Source organism: Typopeltis vanoorti, chromosome 4 (genome assembly GCF_054136105.1).
Source record: "Typopeltis vanoorti isolate ZY-2024b chromosome 4, IOZ_Tvanoo_1.0, whole genome shotgun sequence".
NCBI classification, from domain to species: domain Eukaryota; kingdom Metazoa; phylum Arthropoda; class Arachnida; order Uropygi; family Thelyphonidae; genus Typopeltis; species Typopeltis vanoorti.
Genome location: NC_143552.1, coordinates 10,519,614 through 10,534,235, shown reverse-complemented (window position 1 = coordinate 10,534,235; position 14,622 = coordinate 10,519,614). Strand labels below are relative to the sequence as shown.

At 37.2% G+C, this 14,622-nt stretch overlaps 1 protein-coding gene across 1 annotated transcript in view; it reads left to right on the top strand.

Moving 5' to 3' along the window:
- Window positions 1-14,622, top strand: part of LOC150107100 (Na(+)/citrate cotransporter-like) — a 135,108-nt gene that overhangs the window by 83,593 nt on the left and 36,893 nt on the right. The window contains exons 3-4 of the mRNA XM_090391613.1: window positions 10,010-10,125; window positions 13,641-13,789. Coding sequence (XP_090247739.1) covers window positions 10,010-10,125; window positions 13,641-13,789 — 265 coding nt within the window. The remainder of the gene's footprint in view (window positions 1-10,009; window positions 10,126-13,640; window positions 13,790-14,622) is intronic.

Below are 14,622 nucleotides of genomic sequence, written 5' to 3'. Positions count from 1 at the left end.
TACCCATTAAAAGTCGACCTTCGGAAGTTTAACTTTTTTTTTCTTTCCCCTTTACAGCTGGTCCCCATTTGGTCCAGCTGTACAGTGCTATCATGACTAAATATTTTGTGCAAAGTTTTTTTTGTACAAAATATTGTACTGTGTACAGCAGGTTTTTTCCCCTCCTGGTCTCGGTTCTCTTTAACGAATAGTTTTAGTAAACACAAATAGTGGAATTAATAAATTGACGTCATGATATATTTTTTTTTTTTTTTGCCGATTGTCCCAGTTTCGAGATTTGATTTATACAGCACAGTCGCCCCATTTAGCGATCATCTAGTTCAGTGCTTTCGGTTCATTTTAGGTGTGGCCTCGTGATCTTAATTGTCTCTTCTGTAATTCCAATGCTACCTGTTGTAATTATAATTGGATACCCCTGCATCAGATTTTAATTAATAAATTCATTTTCATCGATTTGTACAAAAACTTAACTAATGTAATTACTTGACAGTTGTATAGCAAAATGATCGTTCAATGGAAAAAAAAGACATATTTTACTTTAGTAACAACTTAATTTGTTCTAATTAACATTTATCAGATCAAGTTAAGTTTGCTAATAAAGTTAATTAAAAACGACTATATAGAATGTAAAGTAGGAGTGGATTTTTCTAGATTTGAGCATTTTCCCTAAAATCTTCATACTCGTTCGTAATTACGCCGCGGTAACTCATTCCAAAGAAATTCGTCTGTTTTTGTAAATTCGTAAGTTTTGTCTGTTTAGCTTCTTGTATTCTAACTCATGGTGTCTTTTTCCGAGGGAAAATCATTCCACCACCATACGAGACCAACTAACTCAGCTGAAGCTGAAAGCCGTTATACATGTACCCAGTGGTGTACCTAGAGCTTTTTCCGCCCCTCTCAATACACCAAAAATACTACCAAAAGTCAAAACGACGTATAGGGAAATAAATTCAAACGCTATGTTTATTTTTGAAGTAAAACCTTAATTTCAACATTCTAAAATGTTACTTTTCTTGCTTTTCTGTTAGCAAAATCGTCGATGACATTGGCGAAGTCTATTTCATAGTAATGTAGGTAATTCTTAATCAGTTTTATTTAGAAAGACTCCTCTCACAACTAGCAACACCTACAGCATTGTGAAGAAAATTCGCTGTGGTAGTATTACAATATTTGGAAATGAGTTCTTTAGACTGTATTTTAGAATTAACTGTAAAAGTTTAAAAAAGGTTCCCAGCGCCCCCCCCCCCCCATAGCTAAGCCTCTGCATGTACCAAAGATCAGGACGGTTTAAGGAAGATAACCGATTGCACTCTCTCAAGTCATTAACAATATCTATATATTAATCAATATCAGTATATTGATTAATATATACTGATTGTTTTTTAACCATATCGAATGTGGCTTTTGCCTGGAAGACTATAATTCTCGATTAAATACAAAGCATTTCGACTTCCTTCTCTCACATCTAGCATTCATGCAGATAGTTTCAATTGCACTTCCTCCCGTGCTATGAAGACGAGACACGAACAACCTGCGGATTCATGTAGTCAAGTCCTCTGTAATGAGTAGATTTTTGAAAACACACCGAGATACTTCAGTTACTATGAATTGTGAAACGGTGATTGCCTCAAAGCTTTTGCATTTCTCTCAAGTTCTTGCTTGTTTCTTTAGCAGCTTTTTTTACGTGAAGTGATGTCTTCTTTCGTAACATCTATATACACTTCTGTTGAGCTTTGAATAATCCACGGAATTCTATTGTACTTTTTTATATCGTTAGTGGACATTAACAAATAACTATTTTATCACTCGTTTTTCTGCAATCTGAAGTGAGTGTTAGCTTTTGCTTATTTTTCATTTTGAAACATTTTCACGAGTAGGGCTGCTAGAATTTCTAGCCGTGCAGTTTAATTTCCACAAAATAAAGCAAACAACCCCCTGTATGCTGGAAGGAGAACAGTCTACTTCTGATTACCCATCTTCGATTATTCATAAACGACCCTTTTAAATCGTTTAAGAATCGAAGGAGGAAATTTATGCATATAAAAAATATGCAACGTCAGATGGTTCAGCTGAATATCATCTAACAAGAGAAATGTTTAAATTCTTCCCAAGAGTGAATTATTCAAATATTTTAGTAAAATCCTTTTTCTTAATATGAATGGTAATGTACTCCTTAAAAATTATCAATCTCCCTGAAAATCCCCCGAATTTCCATCATCACTCTATCGTACTTGCCGTCAGGCGATCATCTTATTGCAAAAAACTTAGCTCTACTCTTTCGTGTACAAATATCACAAAAGTTTGAAACTGAGTTGCGAGAGAAAATTTAATTTTTTTTTCTTGATCATAACAATACTGCTAGATGGCAAATATGTTTATATTCATACGGAAAGTGCAAGGCAGTATTGACGCATTTATAATCATTTCTCATCAGCCTTGAATAATTACGCATTTACAATTTTGCGAGATGCTTTTTTGGTACAATTTTCGACTAGATATTCCTAGAAATCGATGAAAACATCGCATGGTAACCCTGAAAACTGCAGTGACGCGAAGTCGATAATGATCTAAATTGATCGTTATGTCATCGTTTCATCTGTGTCAGCAGCAAACACTTCACGGCTCTCCGCATGACAGCTTAGACATTTTTCGAGAAACAGGAAAGAGACCTCTTACACTCACTTGCGCAACTGAACTATTCAAAGAACTTCAAATAAAAGGCGAAAAAAAAGTTTTTAGTTAGTGGGACTCGCATCGTGGAATAGCTTTTATCTAACCCTAGCCTATTTGCTATCTCCAATTTATTTACAACCATTTGTGGACCGGATGGCTCATTTTTTATAATAATACAAAATATTATTATAACAAAGCGCTCTCAGAAAATCTTAAACTATCGTCCTAAGCTCTAATTCAGTTTAATGCTTGAATGTTGAAATGTTCCGCTCACAAACGAATGTCTCGTTTATAAATAATATTAGATTCTTATTTAGTGTAAAAATATATAACCACGATTGAATTGTAAATCTGTAGCAAACAGTAAAATTAAATTTCTCATTAAGTTTAAATGATATGCCAATTTATACTGAATCTCGCATATTTTAGGAAGATGTGTTCATTTAGGCTACCTAAACAAATTGACTACGTCGAAAATGCTGCGTCACTTACCGATAAATACATGATCAGCTCAATCCAAAAAAGAAATGCAACCTCACATCGTGGCTGAAGGTGTTGGGAGGCCACCGAGCTTCGTTGTGAACAATTGCCTGTCTGGAAGTTCACAAGCCTATGAGAACTTGTGTGCAATTGGAACAACGGATACCCAGGTGGCAAAATAGAAGCATCAAACATCAGAACAATCTGCATTTCTTCAGTGGTGGTTAAGATTTTGAAGATAAAATAGTAAAGCCTCACTTCCATCGACATGAGACAGATGGTAATGGTATTTATAAATGTCGGCACCGATTTATTGAAGGGCGATTCTGGTTTATTAGTTTACTCGGATTTCATAGGTAAAGTGTGGCCGGTGAGGGCATGTACATATTGTTTTGGATTTTGCAGAAGTAAACGAGTAAGCCAATTCTTTGCAACTGTCTTGCTTCTACAAAATTGCTGGTAAGTTGTAACGAACGAGTTTAGATATATCAGCTTAGTAGATTGAATTGGCTATTTGACAGGTGTCAGTTGGGTGCGAGGTAGAATGTTTGTAAGAGGCTATGCACGCGGACCCTTGTTATATTTATATCAACGATATTTATTTCAATGGCGCCTCCGTAGAGCAGTCGGTACATAAAACTTTCAACTATATCTCCTCAATTTATGGCACCTTCGACTCCAAGTTTTCTAGCCATTTCTCCATTTAAGCCTAAAAAGGCTGGTTGTGAAAAAAAAATGGATAGTACACCATTCTTCACTGCTATTTCAACAATGTGTTTTTAAACCTTTCTGGCGTCATTGTTACGATAACTTGGTCAGATGTAAAGAATCTTGGGAGTTGTGTTTGGCCTCCAGCAGATTTCTGATCTTTTTTTAGCCCCTGAAGCAGAGGAAACGTTCTTATTGCTATCTTTCTCATTCACAGCTTCTAACACTTCAGGATGAAAACGATGCAAGTGTCGTTTTAAATTTAATGCTCTTGTAGGTGCATTTTTTTTTATCAGAACCACAAAAACTACTAATTTTTGCATCACATGCTTTTTCACAATCACCATCTTCTATAGTGCATTGACACATATTTCTCATCTGTTGTATTGTAAAGTGTTCAAAAACAGCGGACTCTTTTGACACTTTTTTGGCTATTGGGAATTTTTTCATGGGATGCCGCTTTCACTAATATAATATATAAATTATCAAAATGTTTTGTTTTGAAATTTGCAAAGAACTTGAAATTAAAATATAATCTTAAAAATAGGCTAATCAAATTATTATCTGAAATAGGAAGTTTTAACATTATTTATATTACAATTTAAATTCATTAGGAGTCGGTACATTTTTATCGACTCTGACTCCAGTAAAACCAAGAATTGCTTCTGACTCCACAGCTCTGGTTAGAAAGACAGATCATGAACATTTCATTTCATAAAGACTTGGCTCGCTTCTCGTCTGCGCATTTAGGAACTTTGCCTGGCCTTTTTAACTGAAGGTGAAATTAGCTGGTCTCATACAGCGGGAGTAAGTCTTTACCACCACCCCCTGGAAAATTGGGACTTTTTCTTCTTCCAAACCTGCTAGGAATATATGCGGTTAACATGCAAAAATATTTCGTAGAATACTGGTGTTAGGACGAGAGTTATTGAATTATGTAGTGTAGTGTCCTCCACAGATGAGTTCTGAGTCTCAGTCTCCATGCATGTAATGTAAATATTGTAAATGTCGTCGAAGTAAATGTAGAAAAAGTCTCAGAAACAATTTAATTATTTGAGGATTAATTGCCAGGAGGAGTTTTTTAGGTAATAGAAACTGTTCGGGCAGAATTGAACAGCCTGAAAAAGGTGATAAATGGATATATAGTTTAGCGTAACTAAGTGGAAAACTAATTTTAATTCTCAAACGACTTGTTCTCTAATAGGAGTAGGCTTTGAACCCTATAGACAGCTAACTCCTGGATAGCTGGTCTTCATGACAGATGAACCTAGGGATATCGAAAACTTTGAAGGCACTAGTGAAGGAAAAATAATAGTATGCAGATATCTGGTGATGGTATTTCTGAAATAAGAGTTCTACGGGCCTTTTTGAGTTTCGGGATTAGCATTAGTAAAAAGAAACCTATTATATAAAATTAAATATCCATTCTTTCTTTATTGCCAGATTCAAATTTTCTTGAACTTATTAGAATAAGTTCGTCAATTTCGGAGTTGCCTTCATTTGCACTATATAAGTCATGAGCTCTGCCGGAGGAGCCTAGATAGTCTTTTTTATTAACTTGATTTAGGTTTTATATCCTTTTATATAATAATTTAATAGGCTAGAATGAAGGATGTTCTCTTCTTACTATAGTAAAAACCCTCATTACGAGACCTATGATTTATTTTGGGAACCGGCAAAAAAACAAGCATAGTAAACGTTCCTCTGGTCGGCAATTAGAATTCAACATATAACCGTCTCTTCTTTGGTTGTTACACGCTACGAGGCACATATATAACGCTTTGGAACATGCTTAAAAGTTTTAAACTGATGAACTTCGATTACCACAGATGAAAAGTATATTTTGTTGGGTGGACCACTACTGGCGAAGTAGGGAGAATGAATAGGAAAATAAAGTTGAGTGAACACATGCGAAGGCGTTGAATCCTTCCAGAGGATATCAGCGATAAAGAAAACGATGAAGTGGTTCCTCTGCATATGGTCGTGATCAGCTTACATCGGGATTACTTATTACAGATCTAATCACCTCCCCAAATTTATTTGTTAGGAGGAGATTTTGAAGGATATCTGCTGTGAAACATTGGTTGTTAAGGGACAGACCGAGAATGTGTACATAGGAGTATGACAGATACTCTTGACGGAAATTTACCGATGAATACTGGAGAGATTTTCCAAATGGTAGGATAAGATTAAGGAAGTTGCGAAAGGAGCAAATAAACTTTGATAAAAAAATACATGAAGAGTGAATGAAGGAGGGTACAAACGGGGAAAGAGTTTAAGAAGCACATGATACACTTTATTTCGTCTAGAATGGGCCTGACGCGATAAGTTCATGGAAATCTTGTAATACTATTATCATTGATACTCCATGCTACAGAATATTAACATGTTAATTAATATACTGGTGTCCAAAACCTAAGCACAAACTACATTTTCACCTGTATGTCAAATATTTTCATGACTACAGCAAAATGTGAACATAAATTTATTGCAGGCATACTAATAAATTATACTACACAAAAAATGTGTTACGAATTTCGTACAAATTAAATGGCAATACGTTTCTGTCAAAAGTTCCAAATTTCCTAAGGATGCAGTTAAGGATTTATTGTGCAGTGATTAAAGAAAACTATGCGGAGGGACATTTAAATAAGGATATGTCCACCCCGAACTGCGGAGCAGCTCTCACAACATCTTATCATGTTTAGCACTAAGTGATTCAGGAGTTCTGAGGCAAACTGGCCCACTCCTCCTCCTCCAGAGCAAGGATAAGGCTTTGTTTTTTCTGGATGGGAATTTCGAGCAGCAATGCGTCTCCATATTGCGTCCCAAGCGTGTTCTATAGGATTGAGATCTGGGGAGCGTGCTGACCACTCGATTCGATTAATAACCACGGTCTCCATAAGTATCTCCACTGCTCTCTTACGATGTGGTGTGGTATTGTCATCCATAAAATGAATAATTTGCCTTCAGCACCATAGAACAATTGCACATGATGTTGAAAAACTTCGTTGCGATATTGTTTACCAGTCATAGTCTCTTTTTTAAGCACTTGTAGCTCAGTGCATCCATTATGCATGATGCCTCCCCACACCATGACCCCAGCACCGCCTTATTTATCCCTTTCAAGAACATTTTCGCGATAGTATGCAGTATACTCCTTACACTCAAGATCAACTATCGTCCGCAATCGGAGAAAAGACAAAAAATGACTCAGATATAAAGAGTATATTAGCCCATTGGTGTCTTGTTCAATTTTTATGGATACAACACGACTAAAAACGTGCTCTACAATGAGCTGCGGATAATGGGACGGACCTTCTGTCCAGGCCTTCCGGCGTATGTCTACTTGTTGCAGACATCTTGCCACAGTTTGTCCAGATATCCGAGTTCTTGTGCTTAGATGGGGCTGATTTGCATGCTGATCTGTACAAGTGCGTCGATTATATTTTGCTATTATGACCCAAAATCTGTCTTCATGCTCCCTGGTAAAGCGAGGGCGACATCTTAGCGTCGAGAATACATTCCATTGGCTTGAAACGCTCTCCAAAGCCTGGATGCAACCCTGTGGTATTTCAAACTCTGTGGCAATATCAGTAATTCTGTGCCTTCAAGTTTTCCAATAATTCTCCGCGTTCAGTCATCTGGATGGTGTCCTAGTTTGCAACTCGATTCCTTCAAACATAAGTCGCTTAGCGCAGTCTTTTGCATTTTATTCTGTTGAGTGCAACCACGTGACCCTTTGCGTGGATTCGAAAATTTGAATGTGTATCCCAGTTATACAAATTGCCACAAGCTAATTCGTCTGAACTGCGATTTTAATCTTCAGAAATAGTGTTTGTTCTTAAGTTTTGGAGACCAGTGTAGTAACTGAAGAGACATTTTAGTGTGATAATTTAAAGAATATATTATTTCAGGGCACGTGTCAATGAAATGTTCGGTTTTTATATTGGAATTTCTATTAAGTTTGGCTGCTTTGAAACTGCATTTTTTTCTCAAGCTTATTTGTGTGTTTTGCGATAATAAAAATCTACTACGAGTTTTCTGTAGAAACGCTAAGATTTCTACATCATCATCAGAAGGAAAATTCATAGTTTTTTTTTTAATGTCATTTCAATTCATGATACTTGGGAGGATGTGCTTAACGATCGGCTAGGCAAAGAGACACGAGTGCTTAAGAAACCAACTACACATTTTCCCTCCACTTCTGTATGAGATCGGATAACTTACCTTTACTTAAAGTCTCTGTAATGGTTCTAGGCGTTAGAGAGAGGATTCGAATCCAGTCCTTTCTCAACCAGAGAACGTCCTCGGTATGTACTGAGCATTCACTCGCCCACCTAGTTCCTGAAATTAAGGCAATTTCTAGGGTATTTTAATCAACTAGGAAAGTTGGAACTGTATGGGACAGTTTTAGTAAAATTGTGCATAATTTGTTTAAAACGCTGAATTTTATATTGCAATTGTTTTATCCTATTCTACTCACTCATCCATTCTAGGACAGGTTGAATCCCCATCCCTAATGAGGGAGCTTACGACTAATTATTGCAGCCCGGTCGTCACTCCTTGCTGCATCCCTTAAGGGAAGTATTCCTGACTGTAATCCGTGTGTTCACGGGGCCGGTTTGGCTGTTCTGGGGGACGAAAAACCCGAGTTTTCGGGTGAAAAAAAACCCTACCTCCGTATGAGACCAACTAACATATCTTTTAGTCGAAACAGACCAGATAAAGGTTCCTCACGTCTTAGACGGGAATCGAACCATGGTCTTTCCGACCAAAGGGCTTCGTCTATACTGACTGAGCTGCTACGGAGACTCTAATTGTTTTAAAAGTATATTGTAAGTCGGGGGAAAGGAAAATTCATGAAATTTGCGAGATAAGTAGTCAGCTGTGGTTAACGTACTCATTAGGTAATAACATAGGACAGTGTTCATACTGTTTGTTGGCCGAGCGGATAACGTGTCTACTTTCCAACTAATAGGTCTGAGTTCAAGCCACCATCCTATTTAACTGGAGGCCCTAGGTCCTTTGAAAAAATTCCATGTTTCGTCTCTATAGTGGAGATTCCTATGGCGTAACCCTCGGAACATATACGCACTGCTTAACGTACAATTTACAATCTTCCATGAGTGGGATTCATGGAACTGTGTGTACGCGCGCGCTCACACACAACCATTTGATGTTTTTTACAAAAGTTAAGTCTAACTAATACGCCGTTTTATTATTACTTCGAATCATTTTGATACTCATTAGGTTTCAAAAGACGAAGAAAGTTCCATATTTGCTTAAGCGAAGAGCAAAATCATAGAACAATTTCAACTGAAGAGTAAGTGAGCATTGATTTATGTATTTTATTTTAAATTATTAGTAATTCTATATCTTTTCTGGTCTCGAGCACTGCTGAAGCTCTCTGAAGCATGAATTTTTCTCTACTCAATACGTGAATGCCATCGCTCATTCTTTTGCCTTGCTGCTCCTCTTATGCTTCATATCACGTACTGAGTAGAGAAAAATTCATGCTTCAGAGAGTTTCAGCAGTGCTCGAGACCAGACAAAAGAATTACCAAGTATGATGAGGGAAAGATGCGAGTCAGACATTACCATTAAAAAAGGAGAATGATTTAGATAACCTACTACTTTCTGGGGGAGGGGGGGTAGGATAACCGATGACGTTTTCTTGTCATTAAATTCCAAAACCTATAATTCTAAGTCAGTTGCGCGTGATAGAGAAGATGAAACTGCAGAAACCGCTCGAACTTATTTCTCCGATAATGACAGCTGCGTTTAACATTTTATAACCTTGGTTTTCAGCGGATAGATATCCGTTGAGAGTGATAGATGTCAGAATCACAAGTATTTCCTAAGAACCATACCTTATTGCTGATATCTTGCCTCTACTGTGACGCAGCATTTACATCTGTGACCTATTTAGGCAAAGTGAATAAGTTTTTGTTTGCTGCTTATGTCACCGTGACGTTTCAAGATCATCTTAAATCCGTGTTTATTTGGCATTTTCAAACTTGTAAACATGCTTGTCAAATTTGGTGACCAAAACGAATGGTGGTTGGAATAGTTTTGCTGTTTCGATTACAGATTTCACAATATTTTTTTTTTTCTGTTCTTACACTCTGTGCTTTCTATCCCCCAGGCTACTAATATGATGTTTATTGGAGGACTTCTTATGGCTGTTGGTATTGAACACTGTAACCTACACAAGCGAATTGCACTAAAAGTTTTACTACATGTTGGGCCAACCCCGATCTGGTACGTATTACTTTTGTGTTTTTATGAGTTTAATTTATTTTCGTTCATAACGCAGAATTTACTACTATCATCATTGCTATATACACTAGCTATTATTATTATTATTGTGTGTGTGGTTCATCAGAAAGGCTAGCAGTAGGCTTTTCATGAGTAGAACTCACTATGGCCCTTGCAAACTCTGTCGCACAAAAATCATTCCTTCTCTCGCCGGAGAAAATCCCAACTAGCCTATAGGAAGCAGATAATTTTCCTCTTCATTGAAAACCTTGCTTATTTGGAGGTCTTGCTTATTGGTTGTTGTTGTTGTTGCGATAGAAAGGGGACAGAGACAGTCTATCTACATGCAGTGAGGACACCCTACAGTGACATCTTAAACACTAGGGTATATAGCAGTCAAACAGTTTCACACGGTTGGCCGCTAGATAATACAAAAAAGTAAACTAGATAGCAAATCATCAGGAAGCTAACAAAGCGAGCATTCAGCTGCAGTTACTTTTCCACATCAGGTATAAAGAACGAGTACAGTGATATTCTTGTGGTACTGACAATACTTTGTGGAAGGCATGTTTGTTAGTACACTCTGCACTGCATGAGTACTCTTCAGTTAATTCTTCTGCAACACTCAACCATGTAAAGTCTCATAAATAATTTTGATGACAGCAAAACTAACCCAAGAAAGTTAAAGCCAATGGAACTAACCAAAAACATTTTTAAAAACAACAGAAAAACCATACAAAAAAATCAAAACACTTCAATATTCATGGTCTGGTGTCAACTCCAACATAAACTACGAGCATCACTACTTTATAGACATTCGGACATAACAGAATCTCAACTAAAGGACACAACTTCTGTCCACGCAAATTCGGAACTCATTCCTTTCAAGGATAGGACGTGTGCATTTTTCAAGTCTGACAACCATCTGAAAGAATAACAAAAATTGACCTCTCCCTTCTTTTCTATCTGCTCTGAATCAAAATTTATTTCCCCCATTTCCGCATTCATTTGGTGCCTATCACTTTCCAAATTAGGAGAATACTATGAACATTTTTGTGTCTTTCAGAACTTATTTTATTCGATCCAAATGTAGAAAGAATTAAGTCCTTGGACGTCAATTTCAACTGACTTTCCTTCTCCAGTTTAGTTGATCAAGAAAGAAAAGAGCAAGTATTTTCTATTAACAATGAAGTTTCTGAAATCATCCATCTACACACATGAATTTCACTACTGCTGATCCATGAGTGGATCTCGCTGCAGCATTTTCACTTTTCCAAAACAAGTCATAGAAAGTTTGAGAACTACTTGATCGAGTTTGGCACAAAAGACGTCTTATGATGCTGCGATGTTATGGCTAACGCTCACTCATGCAACCGTGTTGCATTTACTCTTCTGTCATTCATTCGTAGCATGATGGATTACTTTCTTCCGATTTCCTTCCGTGCGAATGTTGGTACCCAGAACTCTACACTTTCGCTTAAGCTATTTCTCCTTTATTTGAATAACCTTCTCTGACTAACATCAAATTCTATCCACAGTTCCTCATTTTCGTCTGATAATTTGCAGTGCTGAAATATCCCGTTCTGTCTTTTCAAGCAGTGTCTTACACGGATCTTCTTAAAAATTTCATAAAATCAGTAGGACGTAGATAACTTGTTAACTTAAATGCTTCCAAAACGTAGTTCCATTTCAAACCCCACCTCCCATATCCGAAGATACCCAATCCCCCCCCCCCAAGATCAGATCTCTAGTTTATTGCTGATTTACACCTGTCAAGCACATACATCCATTAAGAATCACATCTCCATGCTAAACCTGATGAAATGCTTCAAGCGTATCAAGAGCGATTACTCTGCTCTGGTTTTTCCAAACTTTAATATGGCATCTAAAAATTCGGAAAAAAAGATGGATAGTGTAGGCTACAAGAATCCATTGTAGATCTAGAGTAGCGGAATCCCTATTAGCAATCATTATCTTTGGTACTACAGGTGAAAAAACAGTTCACTTCGATGGCAGCGTTCTCTCTCTTTTCTAGATTGGGCTTAATACAATTGAACAGGAAAGTGTACATACAATATAGGAGGAAGTTCATTTTGAAGTACAACTTTTGAATGTAACTGTTGGAATGCCATCAGAACCAGAAAGCTTATCTAAACTATTTAAGAATCTTCCGAGGTCTTTCTGACAAAAGATCTCGTAAGGCATACGACATTGTTTCTAATATAGTAAAAGACAATGTGTCCTGGTTAGCGAAGCAGAATTTGGATGAGAGAAACTGACAAAAATCGGTTTTATCTTTAAGTGACGTTGCCATCGTAACATCAAAATTTGTTGTTACGATAGTGACTTCACTAAATAACGTAGCGAAAAAATTCATCCCGAAAAATTAGGTTTAGTAAAAATACTTTACAGAGGTTTTTTTTTTTTTTTTTTTTCCATGAGGAATAAATTATTATAGTTTAACCTTGTTCGTATGACTGAATGCATATAAAGTACATCTTTTTACCATCGTATTTTCCAAGGGATTAAATAATAAATTCTTGCTTTCTACTTTCAGTACTGTTTGCACGGCAGGATGTTTCAAACATTAAAGAATCGATAACTTCTAAGTGAAAAGGAGTCGTTCGCGAGGGAGTTGGTGAAAGCGACGAGAAAATTTGCAGTCGTATGTTTCCTAATGGCATAACATTACGTGAGCATCGTTGAGAAGCATATCAATTTCAAGACGGCTTCTAAAGAACAGAAACATGGCGGCATACGTAGAGGAAATGCGATTTATGCAGGGTGGTATCACCTCAAATCCATCTAGAAGCGTATGAAGCAAATGCCATGTCACGGAAACGGCCTTTGCTAATAGCATGACGGAAGTCGAAGTGCGGGCGTAATCAGGGTGACAAAACAATCTATCATGATGGTGTTTGTCTCATATGTGTCTAATCGGAGAAGACAGATGCATTTCCCAAGGATTAACTCACTCGTTGGTTAAGGGAAACGTTTTTGCGCAGTAGTGTCAAATAAAATCGCGAATGTTCGCTCCTCATAATTCTGAAGGGGCGCCGGTGATTTCCATCTCTAGGCAGTTAAGCAGTTTACAACTGTTCACGATGCACAGGGTTAACACTTCGAAATAATTCCTTCTACACCGCGACAGACAATCCGCTACTGTGGGGCAAACGCACAAGCACTTCTCGATCATACTGAGAAGTAACGTGTGCGCCAAATGCCATTCATTTATCTGAAGACCTCTCAGAAGTAGAAATTCATGTAGAAATACTTCTGTTATTTTTGAAATATCCTGATTAGTGGAATGACATTACGAATAACAATTGCATGAATACTTCCACAGAATGAAAATGTGAAATTTGCACAAATCATAATTATTCTCCGCGCAAATTTTGGGTTAGCCAATCACTAAAACCACTCAAATCACATAAGAAATAATTACAGAATAGAATACTTGGGTGTATGATCATGGACTATAAGAAATGAATCGCTTATTTTTTTATATTTATTTTCAGGATGATGCTCGGAATTATGATGACTGCAATGTTTTTATCAATGTGGATCAGCAACACAGCAACGGCTGCCCTAATGGTACCCATAGTGGATGCTGTGCTGACAGAACTGGAAGCTCGACAAGTAGAAGACGATTTACCTTTGAAATCAGGTAATTACAAGTTCTTATTTAATATTTTTCTGCATTCTGGATACAAATTTCAACTTTAGAATAACGAAAATTGATTTAGTATCTACTGAAACAGCACTTTTACCGTAGTGATCGCTTTCTAAATGCTACCGATAATATTCAGTAAGCAGCGCTTGAGTTTTCATTGCCCGCATGCGGAACGTGCGGTGTAGTAGTTAAGCCACTAATGTCAGGGCAGAATTTATTTTCCTTAATATATAATTTACTACTCAGTCAAAATACTTGAATGTAATGGTTACATGCTATGCTCTGATGGGATTCAGCAGCCTCGTGAATACCCGTCAAGTCCATCCTTCTGTACGACTAAAATCTTAATTGCGCCCTTGGGATGAGATAAACAACGACCGCCCACTTTAAACCAGGTTATAGAATAGGAAACCTAATAAAACCTGTAGAGGTTTTATTAGGTTTCCTATTCGATTTGCTGTTAGTAAGGCAATTCTGCAGCTCTAATGAAGACAAACCTAGCAGTCTAATTAGCAATCGTAATGTGAACGGCACTGGTCGATTAATAGAATGACCCACTAGGCCACATTTTGTTCACCCATTTTTAAATCGGCAACATTTATAAATAAATAAAATTCGATTTAGTAGTTTGCAATTTATGGCACGCTGTAAGGTTAGGGCTCATGTTGGGATCACCGGTTTTATTTGCGCTTAGTAGCTTTCGAACAAAAACACCCACGTGTCGCGTGTTTGCGAGGTCCCCGTATAGAGGAAAATTGATTTGACAGGTTTCCAATTGAAACCGGGGTTTTCTAGATGAGACTTGACTTTGGCTGTTTTTATTGAAG